The sequence below is a fragment of the Neolamprologus multifasciatus genome, chromosome 20 (genome assembly GCF_963576455.1).
Source record: "Neolamprologus multifasciatus chromosome 20, fNeoMul1.2, whole genome shotgun sequence".
In the NCBI taxonomy this organism is placed as follows: domain Eukaryota; kingdom Metazoa; phylum Chordata; class Actinopteri; order Cichliformes; family Cichlidae; genus Neolamprologus; species Neolamprologus multifasciatus.
The window spans coordinates 10,108,337-10,133,100 of record NC_140458.1 but is presented as its reverse complement, the minus strand read 5'-3'; the positions used below and the strand labels follow the sequence as shown (position 1 = coordinate 10,133,100).

The 24,764-nt window shown below is 38.9% G+C and overlaps 1 protein-coding gene across 2 annotated transcripts; it reads right to left on the bottom strand.

Annotated features, from left to right (window-relative positions):
• Nucleotides 1-4,619: 4,619 nt before the first annotated feature.
• Nucleotides 4,620-24,116, bottom strand: LOC146494447 (chemokine-like protein TAFA-1). Of its 2 annotated transcripts, none has more exons than XM_085146417.1 (6): nucleotides 23,634-24,116; nucleotides 22,423-22,583; nucleotides 7,149-7,289; nucleotides 5,881-6,005; nucleotides 5,604-5,690; nucleotides 4,620-5,448 (listed from the first exon to the last, which is right to left on the bottom strand). In XM_085146417.1, exons 1-5 carry the CDS (start codon nucleotides 23,687-23,689, stop codon nucleotides 5,658-5,660), a joined length of 516 nt encoding a protein of 171 aa, XP_085002543.1. In that variant the 5' UTR covers nucleotides 23,690-24,116; the 3' UTR covers nucleotides 4,620-5,448; nucleotides 5,604-5,657. The 2 variants fall into 2 exon arrangements, with proteins under 2 accessions (XP_085002543.1, XP_085002544.1); XM_085146418.1 differs by having other exon boundaries at nucleotides 22,423-22,564; nucleotides 23,634-24,110.
• Between the last annotated feature and the right edge of the window lie 648 nt (nucleotides 24,117-24,764).

Here is a 24,764-nt window from a genome sequence, read left to right as displayed (position 1 = left end):
TATATATATATATATATATATATATATATATATATATATATATATATATATATATATATATATATAGTTTGAGGACCAACACTGTGAATGGGGAGATTCTAACTCATTTCACTGTTAACATGAGAAGTCTTTCCAATATCTTCCAAAGGCACAACAGTTTTCATTTTCAAGGCTCAGACATTAGAAACTAAACCACCAGCCCAAATCCAACATAAATAATAAGAGCACACAACACTCTTACTCAGCCTGCAGGCAGTTCCAAGTCATGGTAAGTCTGTTCAGCTTCCCCACAAAGCTAAACCATTATACTAAACCTATTTTTGCATACCTGTAGTTATTGTGTACTATATGCTGTGGTGTTCACAATAGCCTGACAAAAGGCAGGGGAAGCTCATCTTTAATTCAAGGCAGGTTTTCTCTCACAGAGATAAATCCTCTTCCCACTTATAAGGGTGTGTGAGTGGGGGTGGGGTGGGGGTGGGGACTCCAACTATTCATCTCTCTATTGAGCAATTATTTAGCCTACCTGTATCCTCTGCAATTTTAGAGAAGGATTCAATTTTATGTTTCTTTTAGCCATTTAACTGCTGCTCTACCCAGAGTGACACTGAATTGCTAGAACTGATCCTCTGCCATAATGACGATGTTCCAGCGTGCAACATATGGCCAACACTTGTCTCGTTCATTTCCAGACAGTCATGTAGCAGGTTGCACCCTACTCACATAAGCGCACCTGGAAACCGAGCATTCTGTCGCATGTTGTCACCACAACACAACGTGATTCTGCTGGAAAAACATTTTTACGCCTCTGATTTAATTTCCTCTTGTTTGCCAGCATGAATACTTTAAAAAAAGTCATCCCTGCAAAAATGTAAAATGTCAGCCGAGTGCCTCTGCATTGGTTTGATATAACTTGATATAAGCTAGTGGAACAGACACTGTGCCAGTGTCATTGTAAATCTGTCTATGTTTTCTTTGTGTGATCAAGTTGTTATTCCTTTGTGAGGACCTAACGGCTTGAAAGGCCTGGTATTCTCAGCATGAATCATTTAGATGAAAGCCTGAGGAGGAGGGGGGAAGGAGCATGAGGCACCTGATGTCAACTTTAATTAGAATCCAGTTTGGTCCGCGTTACCTTGACTTTGAAATCCTAGAGTCCTGCAGGGGAAGTGGAGACAGTTCCACGGTTACAGGATGTGATTAGACTGGGTAATCTCGGCGATTGCTCGATGCCACAGAAAACCACTGCAAAAACGAGTTAATAACTTTCACTTTGTTAAATGCTTTTTTCCACAGTATGCACTCCATGCCCCACAGTTTCTCATATATTTACTGAGTGCAACAAGAGCTGCAGTTGGTTTTTCTAGTATTAATTAACAGGCAAGCCCTGCACTGATCTTCACATAATCAGATAATTATTGGTGCGTGGGGGTTGTCTTGATAGGAATTATTACAAATTTAAAAGCCTATCATCATTCCCAGTTGTTCAAAGTTGCACCTTGATATTCATGAAAACAGAAAAAGTGACTTCCCAGTGCAGACAGTGGAACATGACTAGACTCTCTGAGTGTTTTGAATGAAATGTGTCTTTAGAACAAACCCATGGGAGCTCTAAATCCCAGGATGTCCCTGGTGCGTCATAAAAAGAAGTCAGGGCACATCACCATCACTTGTGTCTTATTTCTCACTGTTCTGCTGCATGATGTGAGACATCAGGGCCTACAGCTTTAGCCCAGAGAGCCACTCCACAGACAGACAGAAAAAAGGAGGCTGCTGACATCCTCCACACTTTATGCCCGTTTAGCAATCCCATTTTGGACATGCAACATTATTTCAAATGCTAGTTAAAAGTCTGGCAGCCTGGGGGAAATAAAAGAAAGACCTAAATAATATGTTCATGAATTCATAGAGCCATGTGTAGCAATCACTGCTGGCCCTGCTGCATGTTGTAATTTCAGTACAATAAATGATGGACATTGTGCTGTAATTTGGCATCTGTGATTATGCTGCATGAGTCTCAGTGCAGACTGAGCCAAAAATTAACATGTGCAAGGACAGCAGGAAAAAAAGAGATGTCTCTCTTGATACAGCCACACCTGGATTTACAGTAAAATGCTGACCCTTTAAAAAACACATTATTTGTATAAAGGTATTCACTGAATCAAATCTCTGCTTTGTATGGCAATGAGTGCAATTTCTTGTCTAAATCACAACATTTAGCAACCACTATGGCTGAATGTAGTTGCTATGCAAACAACCTCTCCGTGTTTTTCATTGAGAGTCAAACTGTTGTCTCCCGTCCTGGCTAGCTTGTATTCAACCTAATTTTATACTGCATTCTTGCATAAGTCTTTTAAAACGTTTTAAATTTAGTTTTGGTTTGTAAATTTGACTACTTAGAAAGTCAAAGAATTAATTTTTACTGTTAACATTGGAAGCTGTATTTTTTAAGGATATTTACAAATACCTTCAGGCATGGGGTAAAAAAATCCCAAATAAATTAAGATTCCATAGATTGCAGTGGTCACTACTGTGGTGCATTCAGCTACTTTTCAGTGTTTTGTACCTGGGCAAACTTGATCTTTTCTAGACAGAAAGTAGATGTCTGTGAAATATTATAAAAATACCTTTGAAATTGTGACATCCCCTGTCTAAAGGGCAAAATATAAAGAATTGTTTTAAGTAATTTATAAGGGGCTAAGGCCTCAAATGGGATAAGGATTTTATGTAACTCATGGGAGTAATTTTGGTTCAGTGCTACATGAAATGATATTGTGTGTTTTATCTTATTTAATTCTCAGATGAAATCATTCTTGAGCTTAAAAGTCAAATAAAACATCTATGTATTAATATTTTTATTTAATAGATGAGTGATCCAGAGTATTCTAATGAGTGCACAAGCTGTGCTTTCCAAGAGAGCTGAATATCAGTGGAAAGCAGAAAATAATGAAACAAGTGGAAGGTCCAGGAAAAAACAATTTTTCCTGAAGATGGATGACACACTGCACAGCGACAGCAGCCACGAGTTCCTCCTGGAGTAATTCCTGAGGGAGCGAGGCTGTGAAAGCAATGGCCAGTGTCCCACTGAGTGCTGCATCAAAATGTTGTTAATACAGGGGAGCAATGCCTGTTTGCCATTTATTCATGCGCGATTGTCTTGCCTGTACAGGGAGCAAGAGTGACTCCAATTAATGACCTGTGTGTTGAGCTGAAAGAGGCTTCTGTGAAGGGTTGAATACCACATTCTCAGAAAAAGCAATCGTGATTAAAGAAATCATATGAGATTTTGGAAAATATGCTTATTCTTTTAGATATCCATAAACCTTAAATAACTAAAATATTCATGGGCTATGGGAGGAGGACCTACCAAGCAAATAGGGATCATGATAATCCCAAATAGCAACACAGGACATGCTGCTTAACTTTAAAAAGAAATGAAAACGAACCTGTCTTTATTCAAAAGTAAGAAGCTCTGCTAAGCAGCACCTCCAAAAAACTAAACACTGAAAAGAATGTCAGTGTCCCCGAAAGGTCACCGTGACTCCCAATGTGTCTTTGTCAATGCCTGTCCATATGCTAACACAATCTAACATACATTTTATTAGAATTAAAAAAAACTTCTGTTGTTGTAACCAAAAAAACTTAAAATCATTTGAGATCTAAAAACATAGCAATCTGGAAACTTATTAAAAGAAAGCAAAACCTGAATTTTTAAATCCACAAATGCGCAAGCGAGTTTGAAACAAATGAACCTCAAGACTAGTGTTTGAATTGCACTTTGGAGAATATAGCAGTATAATGTTGCTGTAGAGTTAGTTACACTGTAGGCTCAGAGACTGTATATAAAAGATGGATGTAGGTGTTGTGATTATCACTCAGAAGTTTAAAGTTTAAAGACTTGAGATAAGCATTATGCTTATTGCCTAATTAGCTTTTTTCTACTCAGAAGAGAAGAAACTGAAGTGTGCTTACGTCTTTCCATTCCCTAAATGACACCCTGCTTTACTTTACGTTTGTGTGCAGTTTACGAAATCAAATCACACTATATTAAATAAGACATAAACTAGTGATAGAGGCCATAAACCCATCAGCTAAGCGGTTACTGAGGCCATAAATTAAATTGGAAATGCAGTTAATTTCTCCCAGACTCATTTCTTCTAGCCTTATACACAAGCACGATTTCTTTTTGTTTCTTTCTTTTGCAGTTGGAGGAGCTGCCCCCTGCTGGCCATAAGAGCGAATGCCCTATTGGCTTCACTTTTCCAACCTGTGGGTTACATCCATCTTTTATATAAGTCAGTGTGTGGGTTACAGCTGGAGCTCAATGGGCTATTAGGAGTTTCTTTTTAAAGTTGACCAAAGAATATGCACACAGCTGTAACTACATTGCTTTGATATCAGAGAAAACAAGGGGAGGCGAGTTCTAAGTGTCATCCCCCCCCCCCCCCCGCCCCCCTCGCGATTTCTCAGTCGACTTGTGGATGTTTATTTGCGATGCACATAGCAGTGCAGAAGTGATCATTTCCTCAGGAAGTGTGAGGTGCACTGAATCTAAAATATCATTTTTGGGGGGCTTTGTGTTCATGTTTTACTGAGTGGCAAAGATGCACTCGCATGAGTAACAGGAACACTGACTTTAATGAAACTTCAGCACATATCAATAGATGGCTTCACATGTACAGTATTACCATTTGAATCATCCAACACAAATAAGGCATTTCAAGTTTTGGAAATGGTTTAACTGGTTTCACATGTTTTGGTGAATCAACAGGTTTTAGGGTAGCTGACATGTCACCAAATTTAATTGGTAAAGCAATTTAAGAGATTATCAAAGGCATACACGTACCACACAAACAAATGGCAAAATGTATCAAGACACACAAGCAGTATTTGTAAAACATCTTCCTCATAATGCATTTGTTTCATCCTAACATATTATTCGTGAACTCATCAGACTTTGGCTCTTTTGTGGATTAGAAGGGGGGAAGGTTCACCACCACCATAAATAGTTCATGTACACATTGAAGGACAAACAAATTATGTACAATGTTTTTCCTCTAATATTAAAAGGAGTAAAGAAAATCCTGAGGGCTGTCAGCTTCTGCACTTGCTCATCCCATGTCCTTTGATATATTCCTCTCCTGTTTGGTGCTTCGTAGTACACATCTGTCTTACTGATGTCTACGGAGGGACGTCAGATTCTCTCCAGATATTAATCCAAATGCACAGACAGTCTCGTTCTGTCTCAGAGTTGGAAAAAAAATGGGGAAAATGTATTCATTACAAGGTTATGATGAAGTTTCCTGCAGGCGGCTTTGAGCAGAAGCCTTGAGCAGAATGTGTTTTATGTATTCTACATCTTTTTACACTTTAATTTGAGAAGTGTCTGCATTTCTTCAAGCAACAATAGGTTCATTGTCTCTTGCGTTAATTGGTCCTACGACAGCGCTGAAATGAGAAAGAAAGACACATTTAGAGGACTGTATGCTAAGAGTTAATAGCACAGAAGAGAGAATAAAGTCTGTGTTTTGCTCTTTGCTCAGTTCAGAAGTTGGAACAGTTGGGAGAAATTAATTAGTAATCCAGTTTCCCAGTAAGCTGACCTGCAAATTATCCTCTGCACCTGAGGTCTTCACTTGCATCCCTTCTGCAAAATGCTAATATGTTGATGTTGTGTATGGCTGAGTGTTCTGACAAGAAAAATAAGGAAGAAATTAAGAGGTTAGACTCAGTTGTTAACAAGTCAATTTGCACTGAAAACGAATCCTGCAAAGTTCACTGTTTTGCTGATGCCACAGACCGAGTCACTGAATGCTACACTTTTCTTCCACATTTCTGCTATAATATCACGAATCCTGCGGTCAAGAGAGGTTATCTTACCCTTGTGGTTTTGATCTTGTTCCCCGCATAACACATCCAGCCTGAGTTGTCAGGGAGCGTCTTACATTCCTCCCCCTCCAGGCAAGGCTCCATCTCACACCACCACTTCCCAATTACTATGGATGCTACAGGCAACAAAGACAAGAGAAATAACATAGTAGGCAAGAAAAAAGCCCCAAACTGAAAAAGCCTGAAAGCACAGCTTTGGTGGTTAGGAGATTTAAGGTGAAGTTATCTATATGTTCTATAATTCTAATTATCTATATGTTACGTCAAAGCTATCAGTAAGTAATGTGGCTGTTTTTGATAGCTCTATATGCTTTGGACAACCCATTTTGGTGAAAAACTATTGCTTTACATTGTATATCCATTAAAATGTGGCCTCTTTATTAGATGCAGTTATACATTAATACAGAGGCTGGAACTCAGGCTTTTCATTGAGTGTAGGGATTGGTAGGTGTGACTGGGACTTGACTTTAATGCACACCATATCCCTGCCATCAGAAGAGAAAATTGCCTTAAATACAGGGTAAGTAGACAGTAAATGGTTTGCAATGTGTGACAGAGGAAAAGAATGTGTCAGAGCTGACATGGAGAGCACTCAAATATCCCTCAGTCTGCTCAGATATTGCAGTAATATTTGCAAAAAGGATTTAAGATACAAGCTGCAGGTGAGAGGTTTCCTAAAGCCAATATGTGTTTTAGTTGTGTCAGACCCCGACACCAAATTCATTTCTTACAAAGCATTGAGCTTGTGTAGGAGACATTTGTCAAAGCATGTGTAAAACCTTCATGAAATATCCACAAGGTGCATATTTAATCAACGCCTATTTTGTCTGTGTCTCTTTGCCTTATTCTATTTTTTATTTCTGCACTCTTCCCTGAGGTGCGCTACATTTGGCAGATGTATTTGACTGTCTTGTGTCGGAGTAAAGCTTACCCCTGCAGAAACCTTCTGCTGTCTGTCAGCAACACAATTTGTATGTGGCATTATCACAGGTAATGTTAATCTTATTTGGGACAAAGCATTGCACGGGTGACTTCAGCCTTTTGAGAGATTTGCACAAATCTCTGTATCTTTATAAAACATATTTTGTATGTAAAACAGAACATGCTTGGTAGAATTAGCGGTAGGGGGAAGCATCCTATTCTTGCAAAGCAGTCACACACAGAATAAATACCATGGAATCATAGGACAGAATTAGTAAAGCCGATATAGTAGATTAACCTGATATTCTTTCTTCTTCTTTGGTTATAAAAATACTCACCGTCAACACATGAAGGCCTGTTTCTAGTGGTTCCAGCTACCTTCCCTGGCAGACAGGAACACTTGACCGTCTGTGACCGCTCCTCAATACGATTCTTATTACAGCATCTGTGAGCAGCAATTACCTCACATGTGCCCCCTTCTGATAAGAAAGAAAGAAAAAAAAAGGGCTACATTTAGCCATTAAGTTGAGCTGCATTTGCTTTCTAAACATTTAACTCATTTGTGGACATTTGTGGATTCACTGCTGGAAAGTTACTAATTTAGTTGAGCTCTGTGTTAACAATTATGAGGTTACTTGAGTAGTTTACACTAATCTTGCTGTTTGGAAGGAAATATTTCTGCTCACCTACATTTAACTGGTGATTGTCGCTTGATTAATCAAAGAGACAATTATTGGGTTTTTAATCAACAGCTGTGTTTTCAAGCACAAAGTATTTTGGGGAGCAGTTTCTGCTGTGAAAGAAATCTATCTATCTATCTATCTATCTATCTATCTATCTATCTATCTATCTATCTATCTATCTATCTATCTATCTATCTATCTATCTATCTATCTATCTATCTATCTATCTATCTATCTGTTCTGTGTCATAATTGAGCCCCCTTATTTTCCCTATAACTGTGGTAACATTGTAGTATTGGCACTTTTTGTTGAGTAGAATATCTGAACAGGGCTTCCAACAACAACTGTCATATTTATGTTTCTGCTCATGATTTTGAATGCTTTAAAAATGTCCCTTAAGGTACTTAAAAATGATGTATCTTGTGTTTAATCTACAATGTCCATATTCATGAATTGTTTGTTTTTATGCAGCAAAATAACAGTAAAACATCACAGAAGTTTGCCGTAAACCAGAATAATCATTCCTGTGCTTTACAGTCTTTGAACAAGCGAAGCCCCTGCAGCTTGGCGAATGTGAAATGACGATGAAGAGATGTGTGAGAGCGGGCAGAAAAAAGACACTATTAGCAGGAGGAGAGGCCTGCTTCAGGGTTATCATGAATATGAACACTGCATCCACCATGCAATTATCGCCAAACTACTGGCTTTGCCCTGAGGGATGTTAGAACTGGACGAAACGGACATGACCCACCTCGGCCTCTGGCCTCTCCCACCCACTGCGCTCAGACTCTCCAACATATGAGAGCTGTGCAGCAAAGGACCATCTGACAATTACACCCGTCAACATGACACAAGATCAAGGAGGTTGCAGAGAGAAAGAGCAGTGAGAGGGGAAAAGTATCTGGTACACTGCCAGCAAAGTGATTTGAAGTAATGTTTGACAATGAGCTGTGGGTTTGTGAAATGTGTCATGGCTAGATTTGCATATATTGCTTCACTGCATTTGAATATTTTGGTTAGTGAGGTCCTCTTGATTCCTAGTAGTTTCTTCGAAGCCTTGGACACCATCTTAGCAGAAAACCTGATGTTGTTTGGTCATCGGACAAATCACTGCAATGAAACTAATGAAACTAACCATAAAGTAATCAAAAAAAGATGTGGTTGTGTTAGTTGTGAGATGATTCAAAGACCTTTCTTTCACCTTTCTTTGAAACTTTTGCTATTGCATATAATCAGTGATTGAATATTTACTAAGTTGTTGTTAAAAAAACAGCATACAATTAAGTAATACTCAACCAACTGTTTCATTTGTTTATCAAGAGAAAATAACAAATATTTGCTTGTTCTAGGCTCAACGTGCAAGAAATGGTACACTGAACTGGTGAAGGGATATCTTTTCTCACTAATTAAAGCAAACAATGAGGACATGGTTCATTCTACAGTTTGACTACCATCTGACTGTTGTTGCATGCCATAAACCCTTCTTTCTTCTGGCATTTCCTGTCTATATTTCCTGTCTTCCTCTCATGCAGTCATAAAGGGAACAAAATGCTAAGAAATATATCTACCTGGGTACTTTTTTAAGAGTAAAATAAATCTGTGTAATAAATATGGTTACCACTCTACTCACAGTACAGCAAAGCACTACCTATTGTCAGCACGTGTGCACATTCTCAATCTATTGATCACTATTGCACTCTAACTTTAAAATTCCTTTTCCTATATTTAATTGCATTATAATACCTTAAAACGCCAAATCGGGGCGACATGGTGCTCACACTGAGCTCTGAAACTGAAATATGAAGAGGTCGCATGATAATTTTGGATCACTTCTAAATAAAGGAAGAAAAAATGTGATTGTAGGGATTCAGTTTTTAAGTGGAAACCAAATTCATTCATAAGGCAGCTTAAATTTAAAAAAAAAAAGGAATAAGATAAATCTTGTGAGTCATCATCTAAGTTCCGGGGGGATTAACCAACACGGACCCAGGTGACCTACTGGGTAAAAGTAGATCATTGAACTTCTCACTGTGATTCTCTAATGTTTACCTCATTGCATTAAGAGTCATCATTATCTTTTCTAAGTTTCAAAAAGTCAGATTGGTTTAAACTTAATTGAAATTGATTCAGGATTCAGTATTTCTCCCGGGTTGATATTCAGCATAATTACAATCCCTGGTTGTGAATCTGCTCTAGCTTCCGATTAAGGGACAAAATGAATAGTCAAATTTCAGACCATGGGAAGGATAGAATTAAAAAAAGTTTGTCATTTTCTCGCTTCTTGCCAAGTCTGTTGAGCTTCTTTGGGTTATCATAACTCCAGGTTGTATATTTCAGAAAACATAAACAGCCTTTGGTTTAACTGAAAAATATCCAAATTCTGTAGCCAGTCTGAGCGAATATTGCCTGCTGCCTGATGCACTCAACAAAAGGGCATGTCTGCACAACGTTAATCGTGATGTACCAGTGGAAGCAGTGGGGCATCATTTGAAAACAACAGCCCACAGGGGTTTGTTCTTCTTAATGCATCTCCTTAATTGCATAAGACAGCCCCAGATTTCTTCTTTGATCTATTAAAAACACTATTCAACAGAATTAACTTGCATTGCTTGTTGCTACCAAGCACAGCAAAGAATAAGGATACTCTATTTTTGGAAATCATCACCTCCGAAGAATACATTAAAATCGAATAAAAATGCAAATCAGTGTGGTATTTCCAGCTGGCAGGTGTACTGGGTACCTTTAAACAAAAGCTAAGCTTACACTGATGAACGCTCTTCAAGTTCACCCGTGGTTTCAGCCTGCAAGTACAACACGCTGCATGCTCCAAGACCCCATCATTGCATGATAAATATTGCAGAAGGAAACGAAGGATAACATGGCTGGATATGAATGCTCTCTTCAGGTAAGGGCTGGAGTCATGCAAGGGTATAATTGTTTTCTGTATTTCCATTTCTCCTATTATCAGTCTTCCAAATGACAAATGGCTTTTGACAGTGTGTGCGTCTGCCAGTGTGTGTGCGTGCTCATGGTTGTATTGCCTCTACAAAAACATTTTGATTGACAGGGAACAAGGGTCACACAGAAATTGTCATTCATCAGGTCAGAGGTCACAAAGAAAAAGGGTCTCAACTGGAGCTGCCCTGATTTTGCTGCCATGCTCCCTGCTCCTGCCTCTTCATTACTCTGGGCCAGAAAACCTGTATAACCTGCACTCAACAGGGCACAACTCATTTTCAGGCTCGGAAGAGCTGGGGAAAAAAGAATTCTGCTATATTGTGGTAAGATTTCTCTAGTGTTGCCTGGGAAGATCTGTTCCTGGCGTTGTTTGGTTTCTTATGGTGATTTATTGCATATGCTGACCTTTGTTGATCTGTTATGAGAAATAAATCCTTGGAACAATGAACATGCTTTTGATTGTGTTTGACATTTTCTAATTCTACAGTTACAGATACAATGTAAATGATTAACGATGAACAGGACATCAATGATACTGAAGTATTTACCAAATTAAGCATTGAAATTTAAAAAAAAACATACGGAATCACACCAATTTTCTTCGAGCATATGAGATAAATGTTTACATTAATACTGGACTGTATTTAAGAATAACTACATTTACTCAAGAGAGCAAAATCTATGCAGCATAAGCTAAGATTTTACTTTTTCATCCTTTTAAGAGTCTGATTTGATCCTATATTTGCCAGAAATCAATTTACATCTTTCATTAGCTGCTGTATGCCTAAAAAATGAGAGCGCTGCTAAGCTTTAGACTACATTAGATCAGAGCTGTTTTATCAGCAGAAATAACTTTTAAATTCTTATCAGCTATTTTTTTTTTTAATTTCATATTAAAAGTACTAGTCATACTGTACAACTTTGTGCCTTCAGTGCAGCTAAAGGACCTGTCTTCTGTTGTCTTACTGCTTTATTGGTTGTGTTTGTGTTACACTTTTATCAGTCTATCACTTGATATTCAAAGCACTTTTAGAGCTTCTTCCCTATGACTTTATACATTTTCACATTTAGTTTAACATCTACAAGCCATAAAATATGATCAAAGGGTCCAGGAGAGCTACAAATGGATCTAATGGCGAGATCATTACCTTAAGTACTATACAGAAATGCTTGTAGAAAAATAACTGAATTGTAGATGCAGTGTTGGAAGAAATATTTATGTCTTTTTCGCCCCAAAAGCAACATACTGGTTTCCAAGGTCAAAAATTAATAGCATACCCTATAGCCAGCAATAATATACAATAGGTCTATCTGATGTGTTCTTATAATATCCTCATACGCAGCAGAAGTAAAATATTATCAACACTTTCCTGTCTCACCCAACTTTAGAGCTTCTCAACGTCAGAAAAATGATACCAAAAAACTCCTAAAAGAGGAGAAAGCAGAAAAGGTTGAGGACGATTCGTTCTGGACTCATCTGAACTCCATGATTTTCGAAGCATCTAAAGCTTGTTTTATGTCTGCAAATCAAGATGTAACAGCGTGTTGATAGCTAATGTAAAATCAATGTAATACTGATTTTGTGAAACTCAAAAAGCAGAAAACAAAACATTTTTCTAGCACTAAACAACTCCTCACAGAGGGTTCTGTGCAGAACAAGTTTACCACATGGAAAATTGTCAAAACACTTAAACGTAATGCTATTATCTACACAAATGACAACACCTGGGATCCGCAGCGTCTCATCTGCTCAATGGACAGCAAGTGTCGTTCAGTCAATGCTCTCCGGCGCAATGAGTCACGCTGGAAGCCAACAACACTGCATCGAAATTCGATGAGTTATGGACAGCAAGCCTGGTTGAAGGCAAATGCTGTCAAATCATGCGTGACATGAACGCATAGCACCAATTCGGAATTTCTGTGGATCTGCGGTCCTGCCTGCCTAATGAATGTGAGCAGGGTTCATGTGGGACCAGTAAATGGTTCTTCAGACGTGATGAAACAGCTATTGCGCAGAGGAAAATGGTCAGTTTATCTCAATAGAAATGTCACTATGCAATAAGTATGCAATGGCTCGCTGTCTACTGTAATGAGCCCAGACTGTGGGGTTGTCTCTGGAGACACTGATAGCAAGTATACCCTCTGAATGACAACACTCCTCTGCCATCTGTTTCAGGCATTCAGAACTGTGTATACATGAAAAATGTTATATGTGTAATTCATATAGGGAGTCTGAACACCACGATTTAATGAACAGTGAATATAACCGAAAGGAAAGCACTGAAAGTAGTCACTGTTACACTCCATATACAAACCAAATGGAAAGCCTAAGGGACTCAATTTAGCAGATAACCAGTTTGTCTCCTGGGCTTTGGATTCCATTGACTGGCATCCGGTGGCACTCTGTGTACACCCTGTTCTGAAAGTGTATGCTTGCACAGTGCACAAGTGCCATGTGACAATATATCTTGATAACTGTGTGACATCTGAATAACTCCAAACAAGCTCAGAGCTGAGTCCATGTCACATGGAAGTCCCTGGAAAGTCCATAGTTCCTGTGGTTAATTATTTTGTAGCTCCAAAGTCATTTATCAGAGACAGCAGGCCCTGATTTCCCAACCACAGAAGTCCATGTTTTAGAGCACCATGCCTGTCACCTATTAATGGGAAATGCATCCAAGGTGACCCTTAATAGGCTTCACTTTCTTTGTCCATGCTCTCTGTAGACATCGAAGCCAGCAGGGTACAGCAGTTCTGTTGCTGACAGGAAATGGGAGCGCCAGATTAGAGAATGTCAAATTAATGCAGATGGAAGACAGTGAGAGGCACAAAACATGTGACTGCATGGTGTCAAATTGAGTGTCTATTTTTTTCCCTGCCTTCTGCAAAAACATCTGAAATCCCTGCAGTACTGTTGTTATTCTAGACATAAATGCTGGGGTGAAAGTGAGTGACATATTGCTCGATACACTCCGAGACAAATTTGTTTTGAGTCTGGAGAAAATGCAGAGGAGTTGTTGCAGTCTAAATGAGATTTCAAACAACGCTCGAGTAAATTTGAGAATTGGAAATGTTTAAAGAATTAACAGAATTTCTCGACAGCTTTAGGTATTAATTGCTATCAACGCATATTTAGGTTGATCTTTTTTTTCTTCTTTAAAACACTTGCATGTTGTAAGTTTACAAACGTGTGCGCATGTGCTTGATAGAAAGGGGGTATCAACACTACCATTTTCTACTCTGAAAAGGCACTGTCCATGACAAATAAAAGTACAGATATTCATGAAATATGCCCGGTGGTTTTGACAGCATGTCACGCAAGAAGGCCGTTAGATTGGTCTTGTGCAGTGGGCCAAACATGGGTGATACTTTATTGAAATGCCAAATGACTACTCACAGTGCAGAGCGTGCTTTTGTTTTAAGATGCATGAAAACTGCATGTAACAAAAGAAGCAGTGAGTAGTGGAGAATGGGTTTCTCATTTGCATCTGAGCCTCAAAGTCTGTCGTCTCATGTTGTACATACAAGACGGGACCGGGACACTGGCGACACCGTGTTCCTGATCAAGGATATTCCGCGCTATTTTGACTCTTCAGTGAGTTGGTCCCACACATGAAAAAGGCCAGTGGTTATGTGTTTTTTATGGTGTGGCATGTTGAGCATGACAGCAAAGTACAGCAATCACACAGCAGCTTTCATGTCCATTAAACACACATAAAACAGGCTATGCTGTTGTTGCACACGATTACTGCAGAGTTCTCGGAGAAGGAGCGCATAGCAAAAAATGCACTGTAAAAATTTGTCTTCTGTCAGTGTGATGTCATTCATTTTTAAATGTCAAGCTGTTCCTGTCCTTCTATCTAGCTTTTTTTTTCTCTAACTCGCAAATGTCCAGAACTGGTATTTCATATTTTTAGATCGCTTGCTCAGATGAAAGAGTTGCATTCAGCAAGAAGAAAAGGAAGGAGAGATAGAGCCAAAGCAGAGAGCCTTTAGAGAACGGCTGTTCGCCTCTGATGTGACTGCTGGCCCTCTCACTGCCAACCAGACAATCCACCCTGGGTGCCGATGTGGTAGCAGCATGTAAACTGTGTAACATGCGTAATGCAAAGATTAAATGACCTTTCCTGACTGTTCTCTCAAGAGACAGTGGCGATTATTATGTAGGAGTGCCGATAAGGGGAGAAATATGGCAGATGTTATCTTTGCTGGCAGCCCGTGCCAAAGGATCAACATTTTAAACACATCTTCCTGCCATTAAGGATGATATAGGACATTTGTTTTGTATATTGAAACATTTTAAATGCATGCATAACATGCTTTAAATTAGACATTGTAGATGTGTTCACTTCACTGACTGCCTCATAAAGTTCTTGTTAATTTGCTCGATACTGGACCAGATTTTAATGTAGACCCTTAAAAAGCACTGTCTTTTTATTGTAATTTAATTTCTTCTGGTGATGCATGACTTGAAATGTCTCATTTAGTCTCTCCGTCATGTTCTTTATATTTGACAAAAACATAATATCCCCACTTTCGTCCCCCATTTTCACACATGCATTATCCAGTCTCTGCAGGAAAGGTAATTGGATCTGTGGTGTAAATATGCCAGAAGACTTATGGCACACCAAGGAGATATTAGGAGCAGAAAAAAAAATAAAATAAAATCTGCATGAGAGCCTGATAAACCCAATATTAATTACTTTGCTTATTCCTAATACTACCCTCCCCCTTGGAACCAATTAGCAAGTTGAGATGCTTCTTTTCAGTTTAATGAGGTCTAAGTAATGATAATGAATTTCATATTCCTGCCAAGCATTTAAAATAGGCTACCACAAAGGCAATGCCATGTGAAATGATCTCTCAAGCATAATTCCCAGTCTGCAAGAAGTATTTCCTTCATTGAAAAAATCAAAAATGTGGAAATGAGGTCCCATTTTTAACACTACAAATACAGAGCATGAATTAATAGAAGTAATATTTCTTCTGCTGTTTGGGTACCACAGGGGTGTTAGTTGAAAGAGACTCTGAATCTGCAGTCCCAATTTTAGCGAGATTTTTTTTTTCAACTCGATCATAAAATCCCCAGCATCCAAATTCCACAGCAGCTGGCCAACAGTGAAGTGACAAAATCATCTAAGGAGCAAGACGAGCCTGAGGTCTGCCACACCTCAAAATCCTTTGCAAAGAGAAAAAAAAAGCCAGGCTTTGTGACAAGGTCTACATCTCTACACACCCACAATGTGGCTAAGCTGGAAAACTAGTCACCAGGGTAGAATTTTACATTGGCAGGGAATGCATTCGCCCAAGCAATCCTCAGCACACAAGAGACACGAAGGTCTGAACTTTCTGATATAATGTTTACAATCTCTGGGGGCAGGAGCTATCACTAATTCACTGGTAGTTTTTGATTCCTGGGGGAAATGTTGAATTAAAGTGAACGGGTGCTCACACATGAACACTTGTGCAACCACTGACATCGGCAATTACAGTGAAGTGCCGTGATGGTGGGATCCTTTCCAATGTGAAGGCTTGTTTTGATTCACTGACATAGGAACAAAGGATAAAAAGGCTGAATTGATTTTTTCATGTCATTAATAATGAGGAATTTGAAGTGCTGTCACGGTGCCTGGCAAAACATTTACTGTAGTCTATTATCCTGTAACTCAGTGGGCTTACGGGCCTCTAAAAGGGGGCGACATTTTTGGCTAAAAACAACACGGAGCCCATCTATGTGGCTGCAAAGTGGTACTCGCTTTCCTCTTATCATCTTATTAAAATAATGGTTCCAGAGAATACAGGTTCACAGCCGCAAATTCAAAACCAAGATATGAAAAAGAAAACAAAGAGAAGCTAAACAACTAACAGGAAGCACAAAAATAAGCAAAACAACAACCAACATACACAAGAAGAGGCACAAAGTAAAAACCAAGATATAAATAGAATACAAAATGAAATGCAGTAATGTTATTTTTTCAGTTTGGGCATCTTGGCCTTGGGAGTTCTGGGGGCATGTTTGTGTCCAGGGTGCCACTAGCTCTTATCTATTCTGTGACTCTGGGGTATCCAGGGTTAGAGATAGCAGATAGTTATTCTTTTAGTTTCTTATTTAAATATCTAAAGCTGGAAAAAAGAAAAAAATATCTAAAGCTAGTTGTTTTTGTTTCCAAGCAATTTAAATATTATTCATGGGAAGCTTATTATTCCCTCTAATAAATGCATTTCTTTATCTTTGTAAGTCACCCAGCACCACGAAACAACTCCATTCAAACATTTGTAAAATCATGCTGTGGTCTAAAGCAGATGTACAATTTAGTGTAATAAAACTTTGACGCTAATTACTCCCAACATCATCATCATGCATTAATTGATGTGAAACTTTAATTGTATGCATAAACTCATTTAAGAAGCAACTAATTTATTTTCAGACACAGATAAACTGGCTCCATAACTTTCCCGAACCGTGTTTATTATTAGCAAAAACACTCATTCGGTTTGCTGTTTTCACACAACACAAAGGATGATGTCTGTAAAAGCCGAGTTTTGTTTTGGACTATTTCTGGATTAAAGCAAACTGAGCACTTTTATCAGGATTCGGGGGTTTCAGAGTCAACTATCCTTGAGCTATGTCAGCTGTCATAGCAACATATTTAGAAAACTGCTGCTAACTACAAACAAATCCAGGGTCTAACAATCTAGCTGATGACCCCAAGAGGATGCACTGCTTCTTATACCCAGCAGAGACAAATTTGTTTGAAACAATCCAATAATAATGTCATTCGGAGGCAAAACGTGTTCTGCTATTCTAAGCAGTTATTAAACAGTAGGCCTTCTAAGCAGCGCTAATGTCTTAGAGAAGCAATTGGCCACGGGCCACAGTTTGTGTGCGCAAAGTTCTAGCATAAATGTACTAATTTTAGGAGTAACAATGCATTCTGTTTGTTCCTCAGGAGCTTCTTTGGCTTAGTGCAAAAACTATTTACATGCAAGCTTTCAAGTAGGAGTTTAAGCCATAAGCATTTGGCATTTTGTTTCTTAGTGATGGATTGAACTGAATTGTTAGGTGAACTCTGTTTTACATCACTAAACACAGACTTTAGAGCAGTGGTTCCCAAAGTGGGGTGCACTCTGAAGGACAGAAGAATGCTATAAGGTGTATAGACTATATTATAGACGATGCATTTCTAATACTTGTATTTTATGTTACTTTTTTAAACACATCAAAAATTCTCAGCTGCCTGTTGTCAGTTTGGAGGTGTGACCATAACACAGTAAAGGGGCTTCCTTGAGGAGACATGAGCGTGGGTACACACAGTCATCTTTAGTGACAGTCTAAATGAGATTGAAGCACCTCTTTATTGAGAATCTGTTGATATGACTGGACACTGCGGATTTCTCTGATTAACTGCATCATTGTAGGTAAACAGAGACAAACTACAGATGTATTTTGTATTGCAAGTCACAATTTACGTCTACAGACATGCTTTTCTTAAAGGAAAAAGAAAGCATAAACCACATTTATCATACATCTTTTCATTCTCAGCTGTTTTCCCATTTTAACCCGCCGTGATCAATCTTAGAATCAGGGAGTCTATAGCCTTCAAATGTTTAAATCAAATTTTAAAGGGTATACTTTGGCTTCAAGGATATTTACATAATGTCCACTTTGCTTAAAACATGCAGTATATGCTCCAATAGACTTTAGAGTGCCTTGAGGGTCTTGAGGTATGCAAGAGTGTGTTTTCTTGTTTTGGCTCGTTCTGGGTCACTGATATTATGAATTAAGGCAGACATAAGGATGAATAAGTTTACTTAGGTCACTTTTCTGTCACATGTAGTAGGGGATGATGGGAATGAAAGACTTTTACGTTGGGATGGAGGTTTTTAATGGCAGCAGATCTAAAAAAGCAAGACATTGCGGTAACCGCAGATGATGAGGATTATATTTATTCGTGTCTGATGATCAATGAGATATGACTTTGACAGTGCTACCTCTCAGATAATGAGGTTCACGGCAAAATAGCAGGCTGCTGCCAGCAATGTAATGACCTCAAGATGTGACAGATTTGCAATTACTGTTCTGACTCATGAATGAGTGCTATTAGGCTGTTACAGTGGCCTATTTGTAATAGGTTATGTACATAAACAAATATAATGCACAGTGTTAAAATACATCAATAAGTTCTTAAAATGTAGATGGCATGCAGAATGTTTTTTGTAAAGAAACTGAAAGACATTTTTAAAATAAGGTCATTATTCATTAGTATCATGTTCAGAAAAGTTCATTTAATTTCTACTTCAATTTGTTACAGTTCTCTAAAGGCCCGAAAGAGAAAATTTAACACTGCAGCCTTTATCAGGAGGATAAACTTTGTGAGCCATTAACACCTGTGTTATTAATACTTGGGAAAATTTGGCTTCGATAAGAAATAGCCGGTGAAGTCATGGGAGAGAAAGAGAGAGAGAGAGAGAGAAGCCTGGCAAATTAATTAAGCTGTGGGCCACAGAAATTCATTTTGCATATAAGCGTTGTGACCACAAACCATAGCCCTGCACAGAATTGGCAGAAAGACTTCAATTAAACATGCTGTTTAAACAAATATCCACAAGCTTAGAGGAGTACTCTCTTATGAATAATTCATAGGCTAAAAGAGGAAATAAATGGGAAATACTAGAATATGTAAAACCTATTTGTAGCTGTGAGCATACAGTAATAATTAGGCCACTGATTGTCCTCAGATTCATTTACTTAAGAATATATTTTTCTTTCAGGGCTAACCAAGGAAATTACATGAATACTTTCTAAAATATGATGGCTGAACAAGCTTTGCCTCAGCTTTCAGCAGAGCCATTAAAGCGGGAAATCTTTTTAGGAGGCGGTAGAAGAAGTTTCTGGTGTTTCACAGAGTGGCCGATGGTCTTTCAGTATAACAGTAACATGTGTAACAGCATCAGGACAAAGTGAGTTTGCCGAGCTCCAGATGTGGCGAAGCCTCGGGCTGAGGCTGCACGCCACTTCCCATTGGCACTGCAGCAGAGCAGCGATGACACTAGTGAGAGCGTGGTTGAGAGGAGGTCTAGGGGAGGGGAGGAGGAAGATGTATGTCAAAATAATGTGCCTCCAGGATGCCTTATATAAGGCTATTAAATTGTCAGTGTCTAAAACAGTGCATAGTGGATACAACCTTTGTTTGTGACAGCCGAAAATCCATTTTTCATGTTTGTTTCATTGTGAGCTTTGCCAGCGAGTGGTTTCTTTTGTTGAGGCACACAGAAAAAAGTCCTGATCCTCTAGTCCCCACTAAAGCTGCAGAATGGGAGACATGAGGGATTCATGTGGTATTTTCACTCTAGGAAAAAAAGGAGAAACTATAGTTTCACTCCATATATTAGACGAGAAGATATTTAAGCTGCTTAACACTGAAATTTCATCGATGTTTGAAGGAGCCATCTTAAAGAGGAAGAAGGGTAACTTTGCAAGAGTGTAACATGTAGCATGCGTGACTTAAATATGAGCAGATTTTAACATGCGAGTGAGCTCCTTCTGCTTGTATCCCCAGTTCTGCTGCTTTGCATATCTTCTCTGTGTATGCATGTTCACTCACAGCCAAATGTTTTACAGTAACCACAAGATAAGAGATTATCTGCACGGCATTGAGATTCAGTGACCTTTCAGTTATGAACAGTTTGACCCTGCCGAGCCAAATGTTGGTGGGAGTAAGTTCACGAGAGAGCAAGGCCACCTCAGGCAGCCACTATCTACTGTTTGTTGTAGTTTTTGCTAACACCTCCACATGATGCACTGCATCACCAATGGCACTATTTCTTCCCCTGAATGTAGACTGCTGCTCAAAAAATTCAACACACCTTTGTTCCCTTTGAACTGAAGCATGTATTTTGATCCTTAACAAATATCACACAACATCTGAGGTGCAAAAGTGTAAATAGTCAAACCTGCACAGGATTTTTAAAAATGTATTTTTAGCATCTTAGCTTACATTTTAAAATCATTGCCAAGTTATGGGGGTTATATTTTTGTTTGGTTGTTTGTTTACCAGGTCAGAGTTTTAGACAGAAAAAACAGACAAAAAAAATTGTCCATCTGCGATTCCTGTCGTTTTCTCTGGATATGTTCGGGGTCAAGAAATACACAACCCCAAATAAAAAGCAACATCTCTGACCAGGCCTTTACGGATGCAAGACAAACACAATCTGTTCTCTTTTGTGCACTGTTCACGCTCTTTGCACCAAATAAATACAGCACCTCATGAATCATACCACAGAGAGCAACCCTGCCTGTACCAGGAAGGCGGAGAATAGCCCTAAGCATATCTGAGAGAGTGGCAGGCAGCAATCTGTAAGTAGAGCTGTAGGGTGGAAAGCAGGCCACCTTGTTCGATTCACTGAGCACACACAGGCACCTAGTCAAGGGTCATCTAGCTAATGGACTTCTGGACACACATTCTTTGCAATAAGGCTGCCAATATGTCAGTGGATGAACAGAACAGGTGCTTCCACAATATCAAAAAGAAATTATTATTGAAAACACATCTGGAGTGTGAGACACAGTGCTGATAATAAATCTCTCAGATGCCTGTTCACACAACAGCATTTCATTTAAAGCCGATAATTCATCAACAGTTTCAATATGTTTAAGAGATATAAAGAGCAGGCCACAATTAGCTGATCCCAAAACCACTACACATGAATGATTTGATATACGTCCGGGTAGATCTAAATTTCTATTGGCAAGGACACAACTGATCTCTCACCCTCTGTAATCTTGATTTCCTCTGGTAATACCAGTCACCGTGAACTCGTGGCATTTTGCTGCCTTTAATGATTGGCCCAGTGGTCTGTAGCCAATGGCCTTCTTGCCACCAATTCATGACCCGTCAACCCCAATCCTCCCACCAATCCAACAGGCACACACCACAGCACAGAACAAATGTTCGAGTGTCAGAATCAATCCAGACAGGCATCCCATCCTCCTCTCATAAAACTGGCATCTCATTTGTGCGGAAGTGAGGTCTATGGAAAAATGGAATGACAGGACATTTACCCTGTTAGTAAAACGGGGACCTGAAGGATTCAAATTGTTTCTTTTCTCCAAAAAAGGACCCGAACGCACAGTTGAAATATTAATTCAATTTCCTTTTGTTGATATGAGACTACCTTTTAGAAGATATCCCATTTGCCTGCGTTTTTCCCTCTTCTTTTATATATTTTTCTTCGTCTCCAATTCACATGCACACACCTGAGTGATGAAATGGAGGTGTTGGAACAGGAAGTCTTCTGACTCACAATATTGAGACTATTGAAAAGACTTCTTGCTGATATGCTTGAGGTGCACCAGCGCATAGAGGAAATAACAGACACTCAGGACCTGCACATTCATGCAGCTACTTCTCCCTTTGAAGTTCTGACAGTATTGAGCTTCCTCTTCTCTGTTGAATTCGGAGATCATAATTATTTACCATAACCAGGGCTCACGTCCGCCTGATGAAAACAAAAGTTCGACCGCAATGCTTCACTCATATTCCATTCAGTGCAATTTCACAGTCAACACAATCGCACAGATCAAATTGAGGGGGAGCAGTGTAGCATGAATATCAACCGTAATAGCTGAAGAAGGAAAAAGCAAAGGCATTCATTGTTTATCTGTGTGATCTTCAGTAGAAGTTCTCAAGCTATGTGGTGCAAATCTTAATGAAAGTCAGCCCCTGTGCAATCTGCCTGCTAAATAATTTGTTAATCACTAATATATTAATGAAATAAAGACTGAAATAAAGTGGGCTAATATTTTCTCTTAGGAATCTAATTAAGCACTTAAGCAGCCAAACCCAGCATATAGTAGCAGTGCTCAAGAGTCAATGGAAATAAATGGAGATGATTCAGAATGTATTTTTTGTTGACATTTCTATGCTGTATGTGTCATGTCAAATAAGAAAGAAAACACAAAAAGACTCACCAATCATATGAATTGTGGTCCGCCCAGGCCTTGTCCCAGGATGCTGTTGGATGGTGTCGTAGAAAGTGGCCTGACACAGCTGGATGGCAGTCACACTGACCCAGAGGCACAGGCAGAGCAGCCAGGACATGACAGGACACATCTGCTGAGGACCAGTAGAGCTGGAATCAACCCATAATGCATTATGTCTCAACCTCTGACCTCACTCTCCCTCACCACCACTTCTGCCCCATCCCCTCTGCATGCACACGTCTGGAGTCTTGAGCAAAAATGAATACATTTCAATTTTCTTTTAAGCACTTTTGTCGGTAATTTGACCTTAACGCCCCTCAGTGGAGATTTTTAGTCATCAGAATTTATCATTAGCATGATTATATAAGTATGAGTTCTTCACCATTTCATCTTCCTACTTTGCCCTGTCTTGTCCCTGAGCCACAACACTGCAAATGTGGAGTGATCCCTGGGGACTTTTTCCCATGCAGCAGAGATTTCCCCTGACAGGCTGACTCCCTTCAACTCCTGAGCTGTGCTCCTGCCTCAAAACCAAAATCAAACTTAAAGAAAGATAAGATTTTGGAGGCAGCTGGCTGCCGTGGCTTTTCTGTATCTGTCACAGTAATATGACAGTGACGTGGTGGTAATAGGAATCAAAAGGCTTGTAATGTCTCACCACGCTGTTTAGATAAGAAAAAAAAGGAAAATATAGAACAACTGGGAGGAATGCATCTGGTCATATCAAAATGGAAAATGAAAAAATATTTTTGGAAAAACATTTTTTCCCTGAAATTCATTCATATCAGGATTTATTTATTATGTTTTATGTTTTACATTTTAATCTAATTTATATATTTCAATGACAAGCCCTAAAAAAAACTTTTATCAAATCATAAGTAAGAAAACATCTCATTAGTAGTCCTGGGTTGTCTTTTCTGTCTTTTTATTTATTGATATTGGTTTATAAAATGTTAAATTGGAATAAAATAGATAATTAGCTAAACAGACAGTGCAATTTTAAGCAAAATCAGTATCATAAAATAAGGTCAAATGTATTTAGATTTTCTCAACGCTGTGTCAAAGAGTCCAGTTATTCTTTATGAATACATATTTCACAGTTTCCATTCTTTTTTTTTCAAAGACTGATACAAAACCTGAACATCTTAACAACGACAGAAATTAGGTTTCACTCAGAGAAGAAAAAAAGATTACCTTACCTGAGCAACCCAAAAAATGAGTGTATAAATATCTCAACAGAATGGCATAAATCCATCCATAATTCTGCTCATGTTGATCCCATCCAATAACTGTGGATTTGGCTCAAGCAGGGAACTCCGCTGACTCTGTCTCCCTGCTCCACACTTTGATAGCAACAGTCCGGTGTTTCACGAATCACCGTCAAGCCAGAGTCAGGAAATAGATTTACAGCTCTTTCAATTCCACCTTTGAATTATCACTGCTTCCCCTTAAAGAGCTGCTCCCAGTGACACTGAATTCATTTGCCCCTTCGCATTTATAGGCACGTGCAGAGTGCTCCTTGATTAACTGTAGTGGAATCTCTTCTTTCCCCGTCTGCATCCTTCCAGTGAGAGGCAGCCTCTGAACAGCAGCGCTCGCTGAGTCCCTCCTCAGCGAACACTAAGAGACAAATGTTCACGTACAGCTTGGCTGAGTGTAAAGAGTGTATCACATGTCTTAAAGCCAGACTGCCTCTGGATTAGATGGCATAGTGGGATTCCATCTAAACAGATGCTTCTAACAAATGCAAATAAGGGAAACTGGTATCACTCATGTAGCTGTGACCACGGGATTAGCAATTATTTACATTTAGAATGCATTTATTTTTCATCCAAGGCAACAGTTCATTTTATTCTTTTCATTTTTAATTGAGTGTCTCAAATCTGTCTACATTAGGGTTTTAAAGACACGCTCGGTGTTTCTAGGTGATTCAAAATTAATCTAAAAATCCTGACCAGAAAGTCAGGATGTTATGTTACCAAGTAACAAAAGATTCGGGGGAAAATAAAACCAGTCCTCAGCATACCTTTATTTTGTTGTGGGGAGGTGTATAAAAGAAGATGAAGAACATGTTTCCACATGCTCAGAAGAAAAGAAAATTGAAATTGGGTTGTTTTGAGAAATAAAAATGTCCATTCATCTGAAGGCAATCTTCACCTACTGTTGGAGGGAGTTCTTCAGTACACCATTATGGAGACATAATGATGATCATCGGGGGGTGAGAGCTGTAATATGAAGTAAGTCACTTCCCATCTGGATGAGTGGAAAACAGCTAGATCCTCCCTGTTTTCCACCACCTTCATTATATGGTGATCTCTACTTTTGAATTG